Genomic DNA, 22,720 nt, shown 5'->3' with positions numbered 1-22,720 from the left:
ACTTTGGACTCTGTATACTCCATCCTTTTGCTTCCCAGGATGGGTGCAGCAAGGTTCAGGAAGGATCTCGTGGGCACATGGACTGGAGGTGATGGAGGTAGTGGTGTACATTGTGAAGCGAGTATTCCACAGGAGCTCAGATGTCTGAGTCCTTGCCACTTCCCGGCGCTCCTCATTACCGGCTTCTGAAATAATTATTGCGCTGAGGAGCGCCGGGAAGCGGCAATGACTCAGACATGTGAGCTCCTGTGGAATACTCGCTTCACAATGTACACCACTACCTCCATCATCTCCAGTCCATGTGCCCACGAGATCCTTCCATCACCTCACCGGGGAAAGGGACCCCTCTCACGCCATACCTCTCACTGTGCCTCCTCATCCCAGCACCTCTGTCGGTAACCACTGCTGCCACCCTCCCATGGACACCAGGCCGTGGCGTCGCCCACCTAAGCAGGAAGGGACCCTGCTCAGGTGCACGCCGTACCACATCACCCCACCTCTGCCGCCACCATGCCTCCTGTGACCCTGCTCTGCCACCACCAGCCCTCAGGTAAGATACTGTAAATTCGGACAATAAGACGGACCCCCATCTTATAAAAAATCTTTTTTTCTGCAATTTTCACCCCAAATTTGGGGTGCGCCTTATGGTCCGGTGCGTCTTATAGTCCAAAAAATACGGTAAACGTTAATTTTCTTTTTAAACACTCCAAAAATTCCTGTGAAGCACCTGAAAGGTTAATAAACTTCTTGAATGTGGTTTTGAGCACCTTGAGGGGTGTAGTTTTTAGAATGGTGTCACACTTGGGTATTTTCTATCATATAGACCCCTCAAAGTAAATTAAAATGTGATGTGGTCCCTAAAAAAAAAAAAAAATGGTGTTGTAAAAATGAGAAATCGCTACTCAAGTTTTAACCCTTATAACTCCCTAACAAAAAAAATGTTAGTTTCAAAATTGTGCTGATGTAAAGTAGACATGGGGGAAATGTTACTTATTAAGGATTTTGTGGGACATCGGTGTGATTTAAGGACATGAAAATTTAAATTTGTAAAACTGAGAAATTTTCACAATTTTTGCCAAATTTGCGTTTTTTTCACAAATAAACGCAAGTCATATTAACGAAATTTTACAACTATCATGAAGTACAATATGTCACAAGAAAACAATGTCAGAATCACAAGGATCCGTTGAAGCGTTCCAGATTTATAACCTCATAAAGTGACAGTAGTCAGAGTTGTAAAAGTTGGCCTGGTCATTAAGGCTACTTTCACACTAGCGTCGGGCTCGGCCCCTCGCGGTGCGTCGGACCGAGGTCCCCGACGCTAGCGCTGTCTCCGCCACACAACGGGGGCAGCGGATGCATTTTTCCAGCGCATCCGCTGCCCCATTGTGAGGTGCGGGGAAGTGCGGGGAGGTGGGGGCGGAGTTCCGGCCGCGCATGCGCGGTCGGAAAAAGCGGACCATCGGGAGCAAAAAACGTTACATGTAACGTTTTGTGCTCCCGACGGTCCGCCACAGCACGGCGCAACCGTCGCACGACGGTTGCGACGTGTGGCAATGTGCCGCAAATGCGTCGCTAATGTTAGTCAATGCTCAAAAAACGCATCCTGCAAGAACTTTTGCAGGATGCGTTTTTTCTGCAAAACGACGCATTTGCGACGTATTGCAGTTAACGCTAGTGTGAAAGTAGCCTTAGGCTACATTCACACCTTCAGTATTTGGTCAGTGTTTTACATCAGTATTTGTAAGCCCAAACCAGGAGAGGAACAATCAGAGGAAAAGTATAATAGACACACATCACCACTTCTGTATTTTTCTCCCACTCCTGGTTTTGGCTTACATATACTTATCTATATATATAATTGTCTAAGGGGTACTTCCGTCTTTCTGTCTGCAACTTCCAACACGGAAATCCCGCGTCGCTGATTAGTCTCGCCAGCTGCCTGTCATGTCTGCCGTGACCAATCAGCAACGGGCACCATCCGATTAGTCCCTCCCTACTCCCCTGCACTCACTGCCCGGCGCCCGCATACTCCCCTCCAGTCACCGCAAACACGGGGTTAATACCAGCGGTAACGGACCGCGTTATAATGCACTCCGTTACCACAGCTATTAACCCTGTGTGTTCCCAACTTTTTATTATTGATGCTCCCTATGCGGCATCAATAGTAAAAACATGTAATGTTAACCCCTTTACCCCCAAGGGTGGTTTGCACGTTAATGACCAGGCCAATTTTTACAATTCTGAACACTGTCCCTTTATGAGGTTATAACTCTGGAACGCTTCAACGGATCTTGATGATTCTGACACTGTTTTCTCGTGACATATTGTACTTCATGATAGTTGTAAAATTTCTTTGATATTACCTGCGTTTACTTGTGAAAAAAACGGAAATTTGGCGAAAATGTTGGAAATTTCGCAATTTTCCAACTTTGAATTTTTATGCAATTAAATCACAGAGATATGTCACACAAAATACTTAATAAGTAACATTTCCCACATGTCTACTTTACATCAGCACAATTTTGGAACCAATATTTTTTTTGTTAGGGAGTTATAAGGGTTAAAAGTTGACCAGCAATTTCTCATTTTTACAACACCATTTTTTTTTTTAGGGACCACATCTCATTTGAAGTCATTTTGAGGGGTCTATATGATAGAAAATAACCAAGTGTGACACCATTCTAAAAACTGCACCCCTCAAGGTGCTCAAAACCACATTCAAGAAGTTTATTAACCCTTCAGGTGTTTCACAGGAATTTTTGGAATGTTTAAGTAAAAATTAACATTTAACTTTTTTTCACAAAAAAATTTACTTCAGCTCCAATTTGTTTTATTTTTACCAAGGTTAACAGGAGAAAATGGACCCCAAAACTTGTTGTACAATTTGTCCTGAGTACGCCGATACCCCATATGTGGCAGAGCTCAGAAGCGAAGGAGCGCCATTTGACTTTTCAATGCAAAATTGACTGGAATTGAGATGGGATGCCATGTTGCGTTTGGAGAGCCCCTGATGTGCCTAAACATTGAAACCCCCCCACAAGTGACACCATTTTGGAACAAAGACCCCCTAAGGAACTTATCTAGATGTGTGGTGAGCACTTTGACCCATTAAGTAATTCACAGAAGTTTATAATGCAGAGCCGTAAAAATAAAAAATCATATTTTTTCACAAAAATGATCTTTTCGCCCCCAATTTTTTATTTTCCCAAGGGTAAGAGAAGAAATTGGACCACAAAAGTTGTTTTCCAATTTTTCCTGAGTACGCTGATACCCCATATGTTGGGTTCAATGCAAAATTGACAGGAATTGAGATGGGATGCCATGTTGCGTTTGGAGAGCCACTGATATGCCTAAACATTGAACCCCCCCACAAGTGATACCATTTTGGAAAGTAGACCCCCTGAGGAACTCATCTAGATGTATTGTGAGAGCTTTGAACCCCCAAGTGTTTCACTACAGTTTATAACGCAGAGCCATGAAAATAAAAATTCTTTTTTTCCACAAAAATTATTTTTTAGCCCCCAGTTTTGTATTTTTCCAGGGGCAACAGTTGAAATTGGACCCCAAATGTTGTTGTCCAATTTGTCCTGAGTACACTGATACCCCATATGTGGGGGTGGGGAACCACCGTTTGAGAGCATGGCAGAGCTCGGAAGGGAGGGAGCATCATTTGGAATGCAGACTTAGATGGATTGGTCTGCAGGCGTCACATTGCGTTTGCAGAGCCCCTAATGTACCTAAACAGTACAAACCCCCCACAAGTGACCCCATATTGGAAACTAGACCCAAGAAACTTATCTAGATGTGTTGTGAGAACTTTGAACCCCCAAGTGTTTCACTACAGTTTATAACGCAGAGCCGTGAAAATAAAAAATCCTTTTTTTTTCCACAAAAATTATTTTTTAGCCCCCAGTTTTGTATTTTCCCAAGGATAACAGGAGAAAATGGACCCCAAAAGTTGTCCAATATGTCCTGAGTACGTTGATACCCCATATATTGGGGTAAACCCCTGTTTGGTCGCACGGGAGAGCTCGGAATGGAAGGAACACTGTTTTACTTTTTCAACGCAGAATTGGCTGGAATTGAGATCGGACGCCATGTCACGTTTGGAGAGCCCCTGATGTATCTAAACAGTGGAAACCCCCCAATTATAACTGAAACCCTAATCCAAACACATCCCTAATCCTAACGGTAACCCTAACCACACCCCTAACCCTAACCACACCCCTAATCCCAACCATAAATGTAATCCAAACCCTAACCCTAACTTTAGCCCCAACCCTAACCCTAACTTTAGCCCCAACCCTAACTGTAGCCTTAACCCTAGCCCCAACCCTAACCCTTGCCCTAACGGGAAAATAGAAATAAATACATTTTTTTAATTTTTCGCTAACTAAGGGGGTGATGAAGTGGGGTTTGATTTACTTTTATAGCGGGTTTTTTAGTGGATTTTTATGATTGGCAGCCGTCACACACAAAGACGCTTTTTATTGCAAAAAATATTTTTTGTGTTACCACATTTTAAGAGCTATAATTTTTCCATATTTTAGTCCACAGAGTCATGTGAGGTCTTGTTTTTTGCGGGACAAGTTGATGTTTTTATTGGTAACATTTTCGGGCACGTGACATTTTTTGATCGCTTTTTATTCCAATTTTTGTGAGGCAGAATGACCAAAAACCAGCTATTGATGAATTTCTTTTGGGGGAGGCATTTATACCGTTCCGCGTTTGGTAAAATGGATAAAGCAGTTTTATTCTTCGGCTCAGTACAATTACAGCGATACCTCATTTATTTAATTTTTTTATGTTTTGACGCTTTTATACGATAAAAACTATTTTATAGAAAAAATAATTCTTTTTGCATCGCTTTATTCTGAGGACTACAACTTTTTTAGTTTTTCTTTGATGATGCTGTATGGCGGCTCGTTTTTTGCGGGACAAGATGACGTTTTCAGCGGTACCATGGTTATTTATATCCGTCTTTTTGATCGCGTGTTATTCCACTTTTTGTTTGTCGGTATGATAATAAAGCGTTGTTTTTTGCCTCTTTTTTTTTGCTGTGTTCACTGAAGGGGTTAACTAGTGGGACAGTTTTATAGGTCGGATCGTTACGAACGCGGCGATACTAAACATGTGTACTTTTATTGTTTTTTTATTTAGATAAAGAAATGTATTTATAGGAACAATATATATATATTTTTTTGGAATTTTTTTGGGGATTTTTTTTTTTTTACACTATAACATTGCCCGGGGGGGGGGGGGGGGGGGCATCATGTTATAGTGTAAGATTGCTGATCTGACACTTTGCTGTGCGCTGTGTCAGAACGGCGATCTGACGTGCACAGATCCAGGCTTCCCGACGCCTGCTCTGAGCAGGCACAGTGAAGCCACCTCCCTGCAGGACCCGGATGCCGCGGCCTTCTTGGATCCGGCCTGCTGCAGGGAGGAGGAGGTAAGAGACCCTCGGAGCAATGCGATCACATCGCGTTGCTGCGGGAATCTCAGGGAAGCACGCAGGGAGCCCCCTCCCTGCTCGATACTTCCCTATACCGCTGGAACACTGCGATCATGTTTGATCGGTGACCACTCCTGGCACATAGTGCCGGATGTCAGCTGTGATAGTCAGCTGACACCCGGCCGTGCTCCCCCCGTGAGCGCGGCCGATCGCATATGACGTACTATCCCGTCGGTGGTCATACGGGCCCACCCCACCTCGACGGGATAGTACGTCAGATGTCAGAAAGGGGTTAAAAATAATCAAAAAAGCCAGCTATTCTCACCTTCCATCGTCGGACGATGCGCTCACGCCCGCCGCCATCTTCTGTTCCCAGAGATGCATTGCGAAATTACCCAGAAGACTTAGCGGTCTCGCGAAACCGCTAAGTCTTCTGGGTAATTTCGCAATGCATCCTGGGAACGGAAGATGGCGGCAGCCGCGCGTGCATTGCCAGGACTTCGCTGGATCCCTGTTGTGAATTTGGATTCTGGGCTCCCCCGGTGGCCGCTTGTGGAATTGGACTTGTCATCCTCTTTCCTGTTTCACCTGGTTCCATCAGTAGTGGGTGTCGCTATTTAAGCTCATTTCTCTGGTGGTTTCTTGCCGGTCAACAATGTTATCTGATGCCTCTCAGTGCTTGTTCCTGCTTCTAGACAACTACTAGATAAGTTGGACTTTTGTCCATGTTTTGTTTTGCCTATTTGTTCCAGTTCACAGCTGAAGTTTTGTTACTGTGTCTGGAAAGCTCTCGTTGATCAGGGATTGCTACTCTGGCGTTATGAGTTAATGCCAGAGTTTAAGGTAATCTCTGGATGGTGTTTTGTTAGTGTTTTTCTGCTGACCATGAAAGTATACTATCTGTCTTCTGCTATCTAGTAAGCGGACCTCAAATTTGCTAAGACTATTTTCCTGCTGCGTTTGTAGTTTCATCTGAACTCACCGTCATTATATGTGGGGGTCTACTGTCTTCTTTGGAATATTTCTCTAGAGGTGAGCCAGGTCTTATATTTCCCTCTGCTAGCTATTTAGGTCTTAGGCCAGAGCTGGGCATCTAGCGATAAATAGGAAATGCTACCTGGCTATTTCTAGTTGCGCGGCAGGTTTAGTTCATGGTCAGTATAGTTCCATCTTCCGAGAGCTTGTCCCTCTATAGGCTTGCTATGATCTCTGCCTGCAGAGATCATGACAGTTTGACCGGCCAGACAAGTGTTAAAGACCCAGGTTGAGAAAGGAGAGTTATAAGAAGTCTGCTGGAATTTTTTTTTTTTTTTTTTTTTTTCCTCCAGTCTGCCTTGCTGCAGTCTTTTTTCTCTCTCTCCTCCTAATCTCTGTATGCTCTGTGTGCACCTGACAATAATGGATCTCCAGAGTGTAACTGCGGGTTTGAATAATCTCATCACGAAAGTACAAAATTTACAAGATTTTGTGGTACATGCTCCGGTATCTGAGCCGAGAATTCCTTTGCCGGAGTTCTTCACAGGGAATAGAGCTAGCTTCCAGAATTTCCGAAATAATTGTAAGCTTTATTTGTCCCTGAAGTCTCGTTCAGCTGGAGACCCTGCTCAGCAGGTTAGGATTGTGATTTCCTTGCTCAGGGGTGACCCTCAAGATTGGGCCTTCTCATTGCCAGCAGGGGATCCTGCGTTACGCGATGTGGATGCGTTTTTTCTGGCCTTGGGCTTGCTTTATGAGGAACCTCATTTGGAACTTCAGGCAGAAAAAACTTTGATGGCACTATCTCAGGGGCAAGACGAAGCTGAAGTTTTCTGCCAAAAATTCCGTAAATGGTCTGTGCTTACTCAGTGGAATGAGTGCGCCTTGGCGGCAACTTTCAGAGAAGGTCTCTCTGATGCCGTTAAGGATGTTATGGTGGGGTTCCCTTTGCCTGCAGGTCTGAATGAGTCCATGACAATGGCTATTCAGATTGATAGGCGTCTGCGGGAGTGCAAACCGGTGCACCATCTGGCGGTGTCTATGGAAAAGACGCCAGAAAGTATGCAGTGTGATAGAATTCTGTCCAGGAGCGAGCGACAGAATTTTAGACGGAAGAATGGATTGTGTTTCTATTGTGGGGATTCTACTCATGTTATATCAGCATGCTCTAGGCGTACAAAGAAGCTTGATAAGTCTGTTTCCATTGGCACCATTCAGTCTAAGTTTATTTTGTCTGTAACCCTGATTTGCTCTTTGTCATCCATTGCCACGGACGCCTATGTTGACTCTGGCGCCGCTCTGAGTCTTATGGATTGGTCCTTTGCCAATCGTTGTGGTTTTAATTTAGAGCCTTTGGAGACTCTTATTCCTCTGAAGGGGATTGACTCCACCCCATTGGCTAATAATAAACCACAATACTGGACACAAGTAACCATGCGTATCAATCCGGATCACCAGGAGATTATTCGTTTCCTGGTGCTGTATAATTTACATGACGATTTGGTACTGGGATTGCCATGGTTGCAGTCTCACAACCCAGTCTTGGACTGGAGAGCAATGTCTGTGTTGAGCTGGGGATGTAAGGGTATTCATGGGGACGTACCTTTGGTTTCTATTTCGTCGTCCATTCCCTCTGAAGTCCCTGAGTTCCTCTCTGATTATCAAGACGTCTTTGACGAACCCAAGCTTGGGTCGTTACCTCCGCACCGTGAGTGCGATTGTGCCATAGATTTGATACCGGGTTGTAAATATCCAAAGGGTCGTTTGTTTAATTTGTCTGTGCCGGAACATGCTGCTATGCGGGAATATATAAAGGAGTCTTTGGAAAAGGGACATATTCGTCCATCTTCTTCTCCCTTGGGAGCTGGGTTTTTCTTTGTCTCAAAAAAAGACGGCTCTTTGAGACCATGTATTGATTATCGGCTTCTGAATAAGATCACTGTTAAGTATCAATACCCATTGCCATTGCTTACTGATTTGTTTGCTCGTATAGAGGGTGCTAAGTGGTTCTCTAAAATTGATCTTCGTGGGGCGTATAATTTGGTGCGGATCAGGCAGGGGGATGAGTGGAAGACCGCATTTAATACGCCCGAGGGCCACTTTGAGTATTTGGTCATGCCTTTTGGTCTTTCTAATGCCCCTTCAGTTTTCCAGTCTTTTATGCATGATATTTTCCGCGATTTTCTGGATAAATTTATGATAATATATCTGGATGATATTCTGATTTTTTCTGATGACTGGGACTCTCATGTCCAGCAGGTCAGGAGAGTTTTTCAGGTTCTGCGGTCTAATTCTTTATGTGTGAAGGGGTCTAAGTGCGTTTTTGGGGTCCAGAAAATTTCCTTTTTGGGGTATATTTTTTCTCCCTCTTCCATTGAGATGGATCCCGTCAAGGTGCAAGCTATTTGTGACTGGACTCAGCCCTCCTCTCTTAAGGGTCTTCAGAGATTTTTGGGCTTTGCCAACTTTTACCGCCGATTTATTGCTGGTTTTTCGGATGTCGTTAAACCACTGACTGATTTGACCAGACAAGGCGCTGATGTTGCTAATTGGTCCCCTCATGCTGTAGAGGCCTTTCAGGAGCTTAAGCGCCGTTTTGCCTCTGCCCCTGTGTTGCGTCAGCCTGATGTGAATCTGCCTTTTCAGGTTGAGGTTGACGCTTCGGAGATCGGAGCTGGGGCAGTGTTGTCGCAGAAAGGTTCCGACTGCTCCGTCATTAGGCCTTGTGCCTTCTTTTCTCGCAAGTTTTCGCCCGCAGAGCGGAATTATGATGTTGGGAATCGGGAGCTTTTGGCCATGAAGTGGGCGTTTGAGGAGTGGCGCCATTGGCTCGAGGGGGCTAGGCATCAGGTGGTGGTATTGACTGACCACAAAAATTTGATTTATCTTGAGACTGCCAGACGCCTGAATCCTAGACAGGCGCGCTGGTCTTTATTTTTTTCTCGCTTTAATTTTGTGGTGTCATACCTACCGGGTTCTAAGAATGTTAAGGCAGATGCCCTTTCTAGGAGTTTTGACCCGGACTCTCCTGGTAATTCTGAACCCACAGGTATCCTTAGGGAGGGAGTAATTTTGTCGGCCGTTTCTCCTGATCTGCGGCGGTCCTTGCAAGAGTTTCAGGCGGATAGACCGGATCGTTGTCCGCCTGATAGACTGTTTGTTCCGGATGATTGGACCAGCAGAGTCATCTCTGAGGTACATTCTTCTGCATTGGCAGGTCATCCCGGAATTTTTGGTACCAGGGATTTGGTGGCAAGATCCTTCTGGTGGCCTTCCCTGTCACGAGATGTGCGAGTCTTTGTGCAGTCATGTGACGTTTGTGCTCGGGCCAAGTCTTGTAGTTCTCGGGCTAGCGGACTGCTGTTGCCCTTGCCTATTCCTAAGAGGCCTTGGACACACATCTCGATGGATTTTATTTCAGATCTGCCTGTTTCCCAGAAGATGTCTGTCATCTGGGTGGTCTGTGACCGTTTCTCTAAAATGGTCCATTTGGTTCCTCTGCCCAAGTTGCCTTCTTCTTCTGAGTTGGTTCCTCTGTTTTTTCAGAATGTTGTCCGATTGCACGGTATTCCTGAGAATATTGTTTCTGACAGAGGTACCCAATTTGTGTCTAGATTTTGGCGGGCATTCTGTGCTAGGATGGGCATAGATTTGTCTTTTTCATCTGCTTTTCACCCTCAGACTAATGGCCAGACCGAGCGGACTAATCAGACCCTTGAGACATATCTGAGGTGTTTTGTCTCTGCTGACCAGGATGATTGGGTTGCTTTTTTGCCATTGGCAGAGTTCGCCCTCAATAATCGGGCCAGTTCTTCCACCTTGGTGTCCCCGTTTTTCTGTAATTCGGGGTTTCACCCTCGATTTTCCTCCGGTCAGGTGGAATCCTCGGATTGTCCTGGAGTGGATGCGGTGGTGGAGAGATTGCATCACATCTGGGGGCAGGTTATGGACAATTTGAAGTTGTCCCAGGAGAAGACTCAGCGTTTTGCCAACCGTCATCGTCGTGTTGGTTCTCGGCTTTGTGTTGGAGATTTAGTGTGGTTGTCTTCTCGTTTTGTCCCTATGAGGGTCTCTTCTCCTAAGTTTAAACCTCGGTTCATCGGCCCTTATAGAATATTGGAGATTCTTAATCCTGTTTCTTTCCGTTTGGACCTCCCTGCGTCCTTTTCCATTCATAACGTTTTTCATCGGTCGTTATTGCGCAGGTATGAGGTACCTGTTGTACCTTCAGTTGAGCCTCCTGCTCCGGTGTTGGTTGAGGGTGAGTTGGAGTACGTTGTGGAGAAAATTTTGGACTCTCGTGTTTCCAGACGGAAACTCCAGTATCTGGTCAACTGGAAGGGTTACGGCCAGGAGGATAATTCTTGGGTCAATGCATCTGATGTTCATGCTTCTGATCTTGTTCGTGCCTTCCATAGGGCTCATCCTGGTCGCCCTGGTGGATCTGGTGAGGGTTCGGTGCCCCCTCCTTGAGGGGGGGGTACTGTTGTGAATTTGGATTCTGGGCTCCCCCGGTGGCCGCTTGTGGAATTGGACTTGTCATCCTCTTTCCTGTTTCACCTGGTTCCATCAGTAGTGGGTGTCGCTATTTAAGCTCATTTCTCTGGTGGTTTCTTGCCGGTCAACAATGTTATCTGATGCCTCTCAGTGCTTGTTCCTGCTTCTAGACAACTACTAGATAAGTTGGACTTTTGTCCATGTTTTGTTTTGCCTATTTGTTCCAGTTCACAGCTGAAGTTTTGTTACTGTGTCTGGAAAGCTCTCGTTGATCAGGGATTGCTACTCTGGCGTTATGAGTTAATGCCAGAGTTTAAGGTAATCTCTGGATGGTGTTTTGTTAGTGTTTTTCTGCTGACCATGAAAGTATACTATCTGTCTTCTGCTATCTAGTAAGCGGACCTCAAATTTGCTAAGACTATTTTCCTGCTGCGTTTGTAGTTTCATCTGAACTCACCGTCATTATATGTGGGGGTCTACTGTCTTCTTTGGAATATTTCTCTAGAGGTGAGCCAGGTCTTATATTTCCCTCTGCTAGCTATTTAGGTCTTAGGCCAGAGCTGGGCATCTAGCGATAAATAGGAAATGCTACCTGGCTATTTCTAGTTGCGCGGCAGGTTTAGTTCATGGTCAGTATAGTTCCATCTTCCGAGAGCTTGTCCCTCTATAGGCTTGCTATGATCTCTGCCTGCAGAGATCATGACAGATCCCTGCGGGTGAGTATATACGGTAACCATTTTTTATTTTAATTATTTTTTTTTTAACAGCGATATGGTGTTCACACTGCTAAATACTATGAGGGCTGTGTTATATACTACATGGCTGCTAGATAATGCGTGGGCTGTGCTATATACTATGTGGGCAATGTTAGATACTACATGGCTGCTGTATACTGCGTGGACTGCTATATACTGCGTGGACTGCTACATACTGCTATATACTGCGTGGGCTGTGCTACATACTATGTGGCCAATGTTATATACTGCGTGGGCTGTGTTATATACTGTTTGGGCTGTGTTATTTACTGCGTGGGCTGTGTTATATACTACGTGCCCTGTTATATACTGCGTGGCCTGTGTAATATACTACGTGGCTCCTATATACTACGTGGCCTGTGCTATATACTGTGTGGTTGCTATATACATACATATTCTAGAATACCCGATGCGTTAGAATCGGGCCACCATCTAGTGTAAAATACTGACCAAATACTGATAGTGTGAATGTGGCCTAACATGCAAACCACCCTTGGAGTAAAAGGGTTAAAGTGCCCGAGATGTACTCTGACATATCATGTGGCTCCACCTTTTTTTCAAATTCATCAGTGTATGTATATATAAATTCATCAGTGTATGTATATATGGCTGCGTTCTGTCACTTGTCATAAGGTTTTTTGTCATGAGTAGGAAGTGAGGAAGAATGGTACTTCAAAAGGCATAGACAATAGAAATCACATATTATTCTGGTGTGGACCTGGATTTACTGTTATTTACCAGCAGCATGGATTTTCTATATACTACTAGCGAAACCAAACCATAACTAGAGTCGGTAGCAGAGAGCTTTGGGGAGCACTCATAGTACTAGAGAACTGACCTTGAAGTTCCTAGCTTCTGGTGTTCCCTGTAGAAATCCTAGTGCATCTAGGTCAGAGTCGCCACCTGATCAGAATGTACAAACTGGATCTGTTGGTGGGGATAAAAGTATAGGCCAGATGCAATGTGACGCTAGTCACCACTCATGGGTGGGATGTGAGGCAGGGTAGCTAAAAGTTACAGGGTCAGATACCAAGAGAGCACATAGAAAAATAAAGTGAAAAGAAAATAAGGAAAAGTCAAGTCATGATCTGAAGTCAGAATACCAGGAAGATAGCGAATCAGAGTAAAAGGGCTAGATAGGTGGATGGTTAGAACGAGATCCAATGCCAGACAGCAAAGGGTCAATAGAGCAGAGAAATGTAAGGCAGACCACTGAGCAGATGTTACATCTGGCAAAGGTCTGAGACTAACAGCTCATCTAAGTAACCGTGTAATCACCTGGAACAGGGAAGCACCTGAAAAAAAGCTCAGAACCTCACTCAGATTGGACGGTTGAGCTGTCCGTTAAAACACCAACAGCTCGGCACACCCCTGCACCAGATTGAATGACTGAGCTGTCAGACACCGTGTCCAAGAAACAACGAATGAAGGAATCATGACATGCTGATGTTTATTAAGCTGATGTTTATTAAGAGTTGATATCCATGTAAAACATTTCCCACATTAAGAGCATGAAAAAGGCTTCTTCCCTGTGTGGGTTCTCTGGTGCTTAACAAGATATGATTTCTGGTTAAAACATTTCCCACATTCTGAACATGAAAAAGGCTTCTCCCCTGTGTGGATTCTCTGGTGCTTAACAAGATATGATTTCTGGTTAAAACATTTCCCACATTCTGAACATGAAAAAGGCTTCTCCCCTGTGTGGGTTCTCTGGTGCTTAACAAAATCTGGTTTATTGTTAAAACATTTCCCACATTCTGAACATGAAAAAGGCTTCTCCCCTGTGTGGGTTCTCTGGTGCTTAACAAAATCTGATTTATTGTTAAAACATTTCCCACATTTTGAACATGAAAATGGCTTCTCCCCTGTGTGAATTTTCTGGTGAGTAACCAAATAGGATTTGTGTGCAAAATATTTCCCACATTCTGAACAAAAAAAAGGCTTCTCCCCTGTGTGAGTTCTTTTGTGGTTAACAAGATATGATTTCTTGTTAAAACGTTTCCCACATTCTGGACATGGAAAAGGCTTCTCCCCTGTATGAGTTCTGTGGTGAACAGCAAGATATGATTTGTGCGTGAAACATTTCTCACATTCTGAACAAGAAAAAGGCTTCTCCCCAGTGTGAGTTCTCTGGTGCTTAACTAAAACCGTTTTCCGGTTAAAACATTTCTCACATTCTGAACAAGAAAAAGGTTTCTCCCCTGTGTGACTTCTCTGGTGAATTAGAAGATCTGATTTTTGGTTAAAACATTTCCCACATTCTGAACAAGAAAAAGGCTTCTCTCCAGTGTGAATTCTCTGGTGCATAACAAAAACAGATTTACGGTTAAAACATCTCCCACATTCTGAACAAGAAAATTGCTTCTCTCCTGCGTGAGTTCTCTGGTGAATAACAAAATATGGTTTCCATAAAAAACATTTTCCACATTCTGAACATGAAAAAGTCTTCTCACCTGTGTGACTTTTCTGGTGACTAACAAGATCTGAGTTCTGGTGAAAACATTTCCCACACGTGAAACAAGAAAATCTATTCTCTGCGGTGTGCATTTTTTGATGTTTAATAAAAGACTTTTCAAGGGAAAAACCATTTCCATATTCTGAATGTGAAAATGGCTCATTTGCCTTAGGAGCAATTTGTTTTTGAATGCTTTTTTTCTGGCTTTGATTTTTCTTAGCAATTGGTAGTGAATCAGAAGATAGCATCTTTTTCATAGTATCAGATGATAGATCTTTGCTCTGAAGGGATGATGGTATATCTGGAGAATTAAAATTCACTTCAATTGTATCCTGTGGAATCTCAAGATCATTGGATTTCAAAATTGAAGAGGTCAGTTGTCCCTCTGATCTTCTGGTACAGACATCTGCTAAGAATAAAACGGTTATCATTTTTGAATAAAATATCCTTGAACGTTTTATTTTTTTTGAACATTTCTACTTAAAGTGTTAGTAAAAATGGCGAATTAGGTAAAAAAAATTGTATTATTCACCAAGACAATGACAGTTCACAGTCGAATAGAAAACCTTATAGGATCAACTAGTAGAGCGAGGTGTTCAACTGTTTGTTCATTCTGAATCTCAAATCTATATATATAATCGTCCAAGGGTCTGTTTGTCTGTAACCGAAATCCCGCGTTGCTGATTGGTCGAGGCTGGCCGGGAGCGACTGATCAGTGTTCATAATTAAACTGCATACATAGACTAGAACGAGAATAACATGGAGGACAATCTGTGAGGGAGAGAATAACATGGAGGACAGTGTGAGGGAGAGAATAACATGGATGTCAGTCTGTGAGGGTGAGAAGAACATGGACAGTCTGTGAGAGAGAATAACACAGAGGACAATATGTGAGGGAGAGAATAACATGGAGGACAGTCTGTGAGGGAGAGAATAACATGGACTGTGTGAGGGAGAGAATAACATGGAGGACAGTGTGTGAGGGAGAGAATAACATGGAGGACAGTCTGAGGGAGAGAATAACATGGAGGTCAGTTTGTGAGGGCGAGAATAACATGAAGGACAGTCTGTGAGGGAGAGAATAACATGGAGGACAGTGTGTTTTTGAGAGAATAACAAGGAGGACAGTTTGTGAGGGAGAAAATAACGTGGACGACAGTCTGTGAGGGAGAGAATAACATGGAGGACTGTGTGAGGGAGAGAATAACATGGAGGTCAGTCTGTGAGGGTGAGAATAACATGAAGGACAGTCTGTGAGGGAGAGAATAACATGGAGGTCAGTCTGTGAGGGAGAGAATAACATGGAGGTCAGTCTGTGAGGGCGAGAATAACATGGACAGTCTGTGTTGGAGAGAATAACATGGAGAACAGTGTGTAAGGGAGAGAATAAAAATGTTCCCCGTTTTTAAGTTTATCATATGGTGAAATAAATGGTGTCTTTGAAAACTATAAGTCATCCTGTAGAAAACAGCTGTCATACAGCAATAGATGACTAATAAAGTTTTGAATCTTAAAATAAAGACAGGAGAAAAACAATGGCAGTTTGTCCAATGGGTTAAAACATAAATGTAAGCACCAATGTTTATATGAATACTAGATGGTGGCCCGATTCTAACGCATCGGGTATCTACTATATAATCGTCTAATTCTGTCTGTTTGTAATGGAAATCCCGCGTCCCTGATTGGTCTCGCCATCTGCCCACGACCAATCAGCGACAGGCGCAGTCTGGCCGCAAATTGGCCCGGGATTTGAACCACACTTCGCTGATTGTACATACATATTCTAGAATACCCGATGCGTTCGAATCGGGCCACCATCTAGTATGGAATTAAACATCAAACGTTGTTATGTAGGGTAAAATAATACCAATAAAAACTTCTACTCATCTCACAAAAAACAAGTCCCTACTCAGGTCCATCTGTTAGTGAAAAAACCAAGGTTTCCACATTATTTGTGGCTCATAGGCTCTTGAAAAGCAACATGGCTTTCATAAACCAACGCATCAAAATCCGCTCTCCCAAAGTCAAATTTCCCCCTCGCTTCCAAGTCTTGCAGTGTGCCCAAACCACATTTAGCATCCAAGTATTTGGCATTACTATAGTGAGAGGAACCCACTTATTTTACAGTGTGTCTCCTGGATCACAATCTGGGCACTATGTGTTGGGCAATAAAATGGCAAATGTGCAATTTTCACTTTGCAACAACCACTGCGTGCTAATTTTTGGAAAGTGGCTGTGGAGTCAAAATAGTCACTATCCCAATAAAATAATTCTCTGAAGATTATAATTTCCAAAATGGAGTGACTTTATGCTCTAGTTTTCTGCCATTTTGTCTTCTGCAAATGGTGTAATCCATTTTCTCTGGGATCTGCTCCTATGACATCTGCTTCTGTCACCAGCAGCTGCCTTATTCATTTTTCAGGTAGTGGTGATGATGGAGATGTCAAAACCAGAAGCATGGCGTGCAGGGCCGGAATTAGGGGCAGGCAGACTAGGCAGCTGCCTAGGGCCCCCTTTGCCCTAGGGGCCCCCAGTCAGGGGCGGACATACCACCAATGCCACTGCTCTGGGGCCGAGAGGTGGAGGGTGGCCCCTGCAGGCAGGCCCGGTATCATGTAGCATCAGGCCCCTCTCACTCCCTCCTGTAATCCTGCCAACACCCTCAGCTGGGGAGAGAGCAGCGCGCGAAGTGCAGGACTTCAAAAGGGGGGCTGTGTCATGCAGGGAGAGACGCTGGCCAATGAACGCTTTCCTCACCAGACTGAGGAGAGCGCTCACTGGCTGCTGTCTCTGTTCTCCTGCATGACGCGTCCCTGGTGACTGGTGAGTACTCACCCCTGCAGTCAGGGGCCCCGCAGCACAGCACGCAGGAACAGCAGTGGAGGGAGAGCAGGAATTACAGTGTGTCTTCTGCTCCGTCCACTGTTCTGTTCTCGGCAGGCTGCAGCATCTCCTCACAGAGAAGAGATGGGGGAGGATCTCACTGCACGGGACAGCACAGCTGCACCAGGGGGCTGATTGATATCAGTGCTGTCTGCTCTGTGCCCCATCCCCCACAGTGGGTTCTGCAGCCCTCTCCAGCTGAACTGACCTCCTCCAAGGCTCCTCTGATCACCTATACAAGATTAGTATGTGTGTGTGTACGTGCTTGTATATGTATGTATGTGTGCATCTGTGTATGTACAGTATGTGTGTATGCTTCTGTGTGTATCTGTGTATGCATGTACAGTATATGTGTCTGTGTATAGTATGTGTGTATCTGTATATGCGATATATTTTTATGTATATACGGTATGTATGTTTATGTGCATGTATGTACAGTATATGTGTATGTCTGTGTGTACGGTATGTGTATACTTTGTGTATATAACTGTATATGTATGTACGGTACGAGTGTGTACCTGTTTGCATGTACGGTATGTGTATGTACGGTATATGCATGTATGTATGACGGTATGTGTATCTATGTGTGTACGATATGTGTGTACGGTATGTGTGTGTATGTACGGTATATGCGTGTGTGTATGTATAGTACATGTATGTATGACAGTATATATATGTGTATGTGTGTGTTTGTATGGTATATGTGAGTGTTTGCATATACAGTATATGTATGTGTATCTGTGTGTATGTATGTACGGTATATGTATGTGTGTGTATGTGTGTATGTATGACAGTATGTGTATCTGTGTGTGTGTACGGTATGTGTGTGTACGGTATGTGTGTATGTATGGTATATGCGTGTGTGTATGATGGTATGTGTATCTGTGTGTGTATGGTATGTGTGTGTACGGTATGTATGTACGGTATATGCGTGTGTGTATGTATAGCACATGTATGTATGACAGTATATATATATGTGTATCTGTGTGTATGTATGGTATATGTGAGTGTTTGCATATAGAGTATATGTATGTGTATCTGTGTGTATGTATGTACGGTATATATATGGGTGTGCATGTATGTACAGGGTGTGTATGTATGTACGGCATATGTATGTGTATATGTATGTATGTACACTGCAGTATGTGTGTTTGCATATAAGGTATATGTATGTGTATCTATGTGTAACATATATTTATTACAAACACACTATATGCCGCTCTGCACACCTTGAGCAACGCTGCAGGAAGCGTGTTTGCATAGTGTGCCAGGGCTGCCGTTGTCTGTGTCGGGTCTTTCTGCGTGTAGAAGGTGCTGCTTCATCTAGGGCATTCTTCAGTGTATTATTGAAGTGTGACAATGCCAAGTCTGGACAGGAGAGGGAGGAGATGGGGGCTAGAGATGCGTGGAGATTGTCCACAAGCTGCTGGGTATTAATGGTACGTGTATTCCGATAAATGTGGTAAGTGGGGGTGTCCCGGGTGAGGAGACAATTCTTGACAGAGAAGGAAAGAAGGTTGTGGTCCGAGAGCGGTAGAGGGGAGTTCGTAAAGTCGTGCAGCGAGCCGGGACGGGAGAAGACCAGGTCCAGAGTATTCCCGTCCTCATGCATAGAAGAATTAGTAAACTGTGAGAGGCCGAATGAAGAAGTTAGAAAAAGAAGATGAGCGGCAGATTGGGAGAGGGGATCATTGATGGGGATGTTAAAGTCTCCCATGATGAGGGCGGGGATGTCACAGGATAGAAAGTGAGTAAGCCAGGTGGCAAAGTGGTCTAGAAACTGGAGGGAGGAGCCTGGAGGGCGATAAATAACCACCACTCGCAAGGAGAAGGGCTTAAAGAGTCTGACGGCGTGGACTTCAAAGGAAGGAAATGTGAGTGAGGGAAGCGGGGGGATGACCTGGAAAGCACATTGTGATGAAAGGAGCAAACCAACACCTCCACCCTGTCTGTTCTCAGGTCTGGTGGTATGTGAAAATGTCAGCCCACCAAACGAGAGAGCGGCAGCGGCGGTGGTGTCTGAGTCCTGGATCCAGGTTTCTGTAATAGCCAGAAGGTTAAGGGAATTAGAGAGGAAAAGATCGTGAATGTAAGTTAGTTTGTTACACACAGACCGTGCATTCCAGAGAGCACAGTGGAAAGCGATAGGAGAAGGCATGCACTGAATGTTAATAAGATTAGCAGGGTTTCTATATGCAGCTGGAGGGGAGTAATGTATGCTGGTGGAGGGGGGGCCAGGGTTCGGGGAGATGTCACCTGCAACTAGTAGAAGGAGAAAAAACAGAAAGAGCAGGTGGTGGGATGATTTGTATGAACGTTTTGAGTGCTGCATGGCGGCAGTGGCTGGTTTCGAGTGGGTAAGAAATGTCAGTAGAGCCTCAGAGTTATACATGGGAAAGGGGAGAAGGGAGGGGTGGATATAGAGTGAGTGACCAGAATGTGTTAAAGGGCGGGTGAGTTGTGAGAAAGCAGAAGTAAAAACAAATAAGAAGCAGATTGATATGATCAATGCATAATGTAGTATGACTGACCAAGAAGAAGCACGTTTGTATGAAAAACTTGTGCACCTTACCTGTCTCCTGCCCTGTCCAACTGCCATTGTCTAACTGCCAAGCACTTTAAACTGTTGCACACGCGAACCCGCACGCGTCCCATCCCAGCCATACTAAATATATATGAGTGGAGTGACTGCTAGCATCAGGAACCAAATGGTCACAATCAGCAATTAACCAATTAGCATAAGGCCAGAGCAGGCATTACTATGCAGGGTAGACAACCAATGCTGAACAAGGCCATAAAGCAGTGGGACAAAAGGAAAAAAAAAAAGATAACTTTGAACACTTTAAATCAGAAGCCAAAAACAGAAATAAAGAAAACAACACAGGAGTGATGGATAAAATACCATTTACAAAGTCATGCTAAATATGATTCAGTTCACACTTGCAGTCAGCACACAAATGGATGGATGGATAAAATACCTGTGTGAAGAGGAAAGAGAAATTCATAGTCACTACTCCCCACACCCATAGTCGCCCCCACCACTATGCACTGAAGCCGGTGCCGAGAGATGGGAGGGACTATAGGAGTGGAGAGCAGTGAATATTCATTTCACTTTAATAGCGGTCACAGTAGCCGCAGCTGCAGGCTTCCTGCTGCTAGGCGATCACATGTGCCCGCTACTAAAGGAATGAATATTCACTGCTCTCCACACCCATGAATACGATATATATCAGTGAGCGAGTGAGTACATGGTGGCCATAATGCTGTAGGACTGCATTATATTCTGTTGGGGACTGCATTATATTCTATGGGGGGGGGCTGCATTATATTCTATGGGGGGTTGCGTTATACTATATGTCAGTATTATATTCTATATGGGGACTGCATTATACTCTGGAGGACTATGGGTGTTGTGAATTCTGCTTTTGGGTTCCCTCCGGTGGTAGTAGGTGGTAATGCAGTTGTCCCTGGGTTGCAGTCCTGGTCAGGTGTGTCTGCTGATTGCAGTTCTGACTGGGGTATTTAGGTGTGCAGGATTCATTAGTCCTTGCCAGTTGTCAATTGTTGTTGGGAGGTGTTGGACCTCTGCCTGGTTTCTCCTGCCTTTCTGCCAAATCAGCAAAGATAAGTTTGTTTGTTTTTTCTGTGGCACACATGCTGTGTGCTTCACAATTCAGTGCTATTCTTTGTGTTTTCTTGTCCAGCTTAGATTGTGTCAGTATTTTCTCAGTCTTGTTGGATTCTCTGGAGTGGCAGATATACATTCCATGTCTTTAGTTAGATTGTGGAACTTTGTGTATTATCTGCTGTGGATATTTTTGGAAGGGTTTTAATACTGACCGCCTAGTAATCTGTCCTATCCTTTCCTATTTAGCTAGAGTGGTGTTGTGAACTCTGTGTTCAGGCTCCCTCTTGTGGTCACTGGTGGTATGGTGTGACTTTTGCTTTGGGCTCCCCCTGGTGGCTTTGTCTGTTATCCTGCTGGTCTCTGGCTATCAGCTGGTTCGTTATCCTCTGGGAGGTTCCTATATAGCTCTGTTTTACTTCCACTTGTGGCCGGCTGTCGATGTAATCAGTGCTACTCAGATTCCTTCTGACTACCTTGCTCCCAGTCCATCCAGGACAAGCTAAGTTTTGTTTGCTCATTTTTTCATCAGCAGTGTTTATCATGTTTTCTGTTCCAGCTTGCTAAAATGTAATTCCCTCGCTTGCTGGTTGCTCTAGTGGGCTGAGTTTCTCCCCACACACCATTAGTTGGTGCGTGGGTTCTTGAAATCTCAGGATGGATATTTTGTAAGGGTTTTTTATTGATCGCATAGACCCCTGCTCTATTTTCTGCTTTCTAGTACTAGTGGGCCTCTTTTGCTGAATCTGATTTCATCCCTATGTACGTGCCTTCTTCTTACTTCACCGTTAATATTTGTTGGGGGCTTCTATATCTTTGGGGATTATTTCTCTGGAGGCAAGCGAGGTCCTTCTTTCTCTTTAGGGGTAGCTAGTTCCTCAGGCTGGCTCGAGACGTCTAGGAATTTTTTAGGCACGTTCACCGGCTACCTCTATTTGTGTTGGATAGGTTCAGATTTGCGATCAGTCCAGTTACCATCTCCCTAGAGCTCGTCCTTAGTTTAATCACTTGCTGGTCTATTTGTGATCCTCAGCCACTAGGGATCATAACAGAGTGGCCTCTTTTGCTAAATCCTGTTTTCTACCTGCGTGTGTCTATTCTTCTCCTACTCACAGTTATTATTCGTGGGGGGCTGCCTATCCTTTGGGGGTCTGCTCTGAGGCAAGATAGCATTCCTATTTCCATCTATAGGGGTATTTAGTCCTCCGGCTGTGTCGAGGTGTCTAGGGTATGTTAGGCACACCCCACGGCTACTTCTAGATGCGGTGTTAGTTCAGGATTTGCGGTCAGTACAGGTTCCACCGACTCCAGAGAAAGTTTCATGCGGCTCCAAGGTCACCAGATCATAACATATGGGAGTGTATTATGCTCTATGGAGGACTATGGGGAGTGAATTATACTATATGGAGGATTAGAGGGAATATATTATACTATATGGAGGACTATGGGGAGTACCTTATACTATTATGGAGGACTAGGGGGAGTACCTTATACTATATGGAGGACTAGGGGGAGTGTATTATACTATATGGAGAACTAGGGGGAGTGTAAAATGCAAGATATTCATCAAGTGATTGGATTGGTTATGCCTGAACAAAAATCATTGTTCTCATCAGCACATTGCCCAGTGAAAACTGTAGATATGCTGCTGCTAAGATGATGCTGTATGTGGACAGATTGATCTAGTGATTATTCTGAGCCCATCATTATTCCTCAGCTGATGTAAAGAGGCCGGGAAACAAGCGGCGAATTACTTCAACATTGTTAATCACACTCGTTTAGTGGCCTGAAATCAGCGCATGTAACTACAACCGAAATATTTCTGTGTGATGGTGCAATTTGTTAGCATTTGGGGCCCCATTTTATTTTTTTTTTCAAAATATTTTTATTAGGAATTTTGACAAGTTTTACAATAAAGGATAGGGGGAAAGGGAAAGTGGAAAGGGAAATAAAGGGAAAAGAAAACCCCAAACGCAGTGGGGTTTGGAACACAGGCATTTGAAAAAAGACTAAATTATGGTTGCTTAAATAATACTACACATATAAAACCTATTGAAAAAGATATAAGAAAG

At 44.1% G+C, this 22,720-nt stretch overlaps 2 protein-coding genes across 2 annotated transcripts in view; both read right to left on the bottom strand.

Moving 5' to 3' along the window:
* Window positions 1-22,720, bottom strand: part of LOC143768242 (uncharacterized) — a 688,323-nt gene that overhangs the window by 235,196 nt on the left and 430,407 nt on the right. The gene's annotated exons all lie outside the window — the stretch shown is intronic.
* The window catches only part of LOC143766661 (uncharacterized), a 447,161-nt gene continuing 437,583 nt past the window's right edge, over window positions 13,143-22,720 (bottom strand). The window contains exon 7 of the mRNA XM_077254495.1: window positions 13,143-14,549. Within this exon, the coding sequence (XP_077110610.1) occupies window positions 13,189-14,549 (1,361 nt within the window). The 3' untranslated portion in view covers window positions 13,143-13,188. The remainder of the gene's footprint in view (window positions 14,550-22,720) is intronic.

The sequence above is a fragment of the Ranitomeya variabilis genome, chromosome 4 (assembly GCF_051348905.1).
Source record: "Ranitomeya variabilis isolate aRanVar5 chromosome 4, aRanVar5.hap1, whole genome shotgun sequence".
NCBI lineage: Eukaryota > Metazoa > Chordata > Amphibia > Anura > Dendrobatidae > Ranitomeya > Ranitomeya variabilis.
This window is presented reverse-complemented; position numbering and strand designations above follow the sequence as displayed.